The 3,947-nt window shown below is 36.3% G+C and overlaps 1 protein-coding gene across 1 annotated transcript; it reads left to right on the forward strand.

Moving 5' to 3' along the window:
- The first annotated feature begins 1,290 nt into the window (after positions 1 to 1,290).
- Positions 1,291 to 3,063, forward strand: LOC114297866 (zinc-finger homeodomain protein 2). The gene has a single exon (XM_028242348.2). The coding sequence runs from the start codon at positions 2,063 to 2,065 to the stop codon at positions 2,918 to 2,920; it is 858 nt and encodes a 285-aa protein (XP_028098149.2). The 5' UTR covers positions 1,291 to 2,062; the 3' UTR covers positions 2,921 to 3,063.
- The last annotated feature ends 884 nt before the right edge of the window (positions 3,064 to 3,947 follow it).

Below are 3,947 nucleotides of genomic sequence, written 5' to 3' on the forward strand. Positions count from 1 at the left end.
TATCAGCTACGACTCTTTTAGCGACGGTATTCTTGCCGTCTCAAAAAACCCATTTTAGCGACGGAAATACTGTACCGTCACAAAAACTCAGATTTTCTTCACTTATTGGCGATAGAAAATTGCCGTCGCAAAAAAAGGCACTCTCCCATCGCAAAAAACAATGGCGACGGCACTTACCGTCAAAGCCCTTTTGCAACTCCCTTTGTCGCGACCCCCACTTGCCGTCGGAAAAAACCAAATTATCGTCGCAAAAAGTATTAGCGACGGCGTATGGGGCATTTGCGACAGCGTTTTGCCGTTGCAAAAAACACTTTTTTTTTGTAGTGTGTGTTATATGTGTCAAGTGGGAGAATGTAAGAATATCCATAAAGTGGCCCATATGCCACATGTTTGTTTTATTTATTTATTTATATTATATATATTTAATTGGTTTAATGATTAATGGGTAACTACTATCCCATATAGTAGTTTCATGGGACTTTACAGCTTCCCTGATGGTGGGAAGTTATAAGGAGTTACACTTGGATATAGGTCCAAACCTATTTATATATATGTCTGTGATAGTCATCAAACACAGACGTTTTGTGAATAGAATAGGCTTGAAACGCCTTTCACTTTTCCCATAGAGTTCTGTAAAAGTGTTTTGTGAGTGGACTTCTTTATACATTTAAGATTTGATCACTTAAGGATTCAAAGACTTGAACATCATGACAGATCAAGAATTTAAAAGCTTAAACATCATGACATAACATATCCTTCTTTTTAAATTAAAATTATTTTAATCCTCACAATATAACCTTGTTATCGGAATCAGAAACTGGAGATTTGCTGGGGAATGAGAGGCAAAACAAAAACAGAGGGTACAGAATCACATCAAAGGGGTTGCACCGTTTGGGGGAGTGTGAAAAGAAAAGCAATGGGGGCAATCAATAATGAAGGTGAACGTGGCAGGTCTGAACATGACCTTGTCGGTTGTTTCTACCTCCACTTCCTTCCCCCCACCCCCACCTTAATCCCCACCCTAATCTCATCCTTCTCCTAAGTTATTTTCCACTATAGATAAATATATATATATATATATTTACTCATTTTCAAAATAAATTTTACTATCTCTTCTTCTCTCATTATCTGCGACGACCACTCACCGCCACCAACTATTGTTGATGACACTCCGACCACCGTATGGTATATTTCAGTGATTGGACACCCACCTCATGACTTGCAGTAATGCTTATATCGATTCATCCTTTATTAACTCACTAGTTATGTATTTTTACTTTTGTGTTTAACATTTTTGTGTATGTCAAACAAGTTTATTTGATTTTTTTTTTTTGTAAATACAAAACAAAAAATTAGTAATATTATCAAATTAAACCTTCTATTTTAATTCATAATTTCTAAAAATGTTGCCTATTTTGATCCCAAAAAAAAATAATACTGCCTATCACCTTTGTTTTGTGGATAAAATTATGTTTGTAAAGCATATTTGATTTTTATCTCCTTAAGCAGCACAAGCAACCAAGCTGTCTCTTGTTGGATATATACCCATAGTTGGCTTGGCTTGGCTTGTTGGTAGCACTGAAGCAGTTTTACCCCCATAAACCCCCCATCTCTCTCTCTCTCTCTCTCTCCCATCCATTACGCAATGCCATTAAAGCTGGTGATGCTGCTGAATCTGCAAATTAAGGTATAGTTATTGCCCATCTATGCTTCCATCTCATCTTCAAAACTTCCAACATTCATACTTGTTTTTCTTTCTTTATTCCACGGATTATTCTCTCTCTCTCTCTCTCTCTCTCTCTCTTTCTCTCTCTCTCTCTCTCTCTCTCTATATATATATATATATATATGTATATACGATTTAGCTTTCTATTTTTTACTATAAACTGTTGAATTTAGGAATTTAGTTTCTGGGTTTAGCATCAAAAAGCTGAATATTAGATGCTGAAAGTCTTTGCTTCTTTAAAATCTTTGCTACGAACAACAAACCCGTGATTTGACAGAAATTTCAAAAATATTTAAGTATAGATTTGGAGATTCACTATTCTACTGTTCTAAGAAAATGGAATTGAAAGGCCAACAAGGCTCTTCAGCCTATAACCCTATCTTCCGAGAATCATCAGAAACCCTAGATCCTCCTCCTCCTCATCGACTTCAACAAAATCAATCAACGATCGCTCAAGGTGAGAGAATTGACCAGATATCAAGCAGATCGAGCTTGAAAACGGACGCATTACCAGAATCAATGACTACAAGCGGCGTTCGATATCGTGAGTGCCTGAAGAACCACGCCGCGAGCGTCGGCGGCAATGTCCTCGACGGTTGCGGAGAGTTCATGGTGAGCGGCGATGAAGGAACTCCGGGATCTCTCAAATGCGCCGCCTGTAACTGCCACCGGAACTTCCACCGGAAAGAGGTTCAAGGCGGCGACACCGATTTTCAACGGAGTACGATGGTACATCCACTCCACCTCCCTCTCCCTTCTCCTGCTCCTCCTCCGCCATTGCAATCTCCATCTCTTAAGCACCACCACAACCAGAGAATCAATCACTGGACTCCGATGGTTCCACCTGTGAAACTGAGCTTTGGAGGTACCGATTCTTCAAGTGAAGATCTCGATTTCAATGGCTTCAATTCAAATGCAGCGGCGCCGCCACCGGCACCTCCCCCTCTGCGGCCATTTGTGTTGTCGAAGAAGAGGTTTAGGACAAAATTCACGGAGGAGCAGAAGAAGGGGATGATGGAGTTTGCGGAGAGGGTGGGGTGGAGGATTCCCAAGGAAGATGATGAAGAGTTGCAGAGGTTTTGTCGGGAGGTGGGTGTGAAGAGACAGGTTCTCAAGGTTTGGATGCATAATAATAAGAATTTCACCAAGAAGCAACCTCAACGACAACAACTACAACAGCAAGAATCATCATAAACACCTTGAAAGTTTTTAAATTATATTCTGTTGTGTAAAATTTTTAATTATTTTCACTCAAAACTAGTCTTATTATCAGTCTCTTCTGCAAACATGAAAAAAGAGTAAGTTTATTGATTTATTTGAATAACATTATTTTTCTATTTTTTTTATTATATATATTTAAAAAAATATAAAAAATGCCTTATCTTAACATGTACATTTTTTTATTATGTTTTGAGTTGGTTTGGCAAGGGTTTATTGGGCTTTTTTGGCTCAATGAGTCATAAAAGACAGAATAAGCTCAAGAGTCACGACAGACAAAACATCTCATCTAACCCCATAATCATTACACTCTTCTCTCATAAAAAAATCAAAAAAGCCAAAAGCCCTTCCCAAACTAAGCTTTTGAGCCTAGGCTCATATAGTCAAAAAAATCAAAAAGTCAAAAAGTCAACCCACTTCCCAAACAGAGGCAAAGTGAATAGTCTTTTATGTAATGAGATGTGTATTAGAGAAATGAGATGAAATAAGACTAGAAAGAGGAAGATCTTATAAGTACAAAATTGATAAATAATTAAAAACATTTATCTTTTAGTTTTTTGGTAATTTTTTCATTATTTTATTTTGTAGTTTATTTAAGTTATTTTTAACTCATAAACTGTAAATAGAAATTGCATCTATTATTTTTACAAAATTTTTAAAATAATATAAATTATAAACAATTTCAATAAACTATACCAAACGAAGATTGTATAATACTTATTGCTCAATCTGTATCTTTTGTTAATTTCATGGTCGTTGAGTTTTGTTCTTAGAATTTATAGGAATTTTTGTGCTTTAATCCTTTCAATTATCTCGAACTCCATACATTAAGCGAGGAACTGCAGGATTATTTTTTACTTGTTTTTCGTGTTTGAGCTTTTGTTTGTTGCGTTTTCATGTTGTGGTTTTTTCTTCCGTAAAAGTTATCAAGTTTCAAATTTCATAACATCAAAAAAAGAACAAGTTTTAAAATGCAAAATTCGTAAAGAAGGCGTGTTAGATA

The sequence above is a fragment of the Camellia sinensis genome, chromosome 3, assembly GCF_055761805.1.
Source record: "Camellia sinensis isolate YWXY chromosome 3, ASM5576180v1, whole genome shotgun sequence".
NCBI classification, from domain to species: Eukaryota; Viridiplantae; Streptophyta; class Magnoliopsida; order Ericales; family Theaceae; genus Camellia; species Camellia sinensis.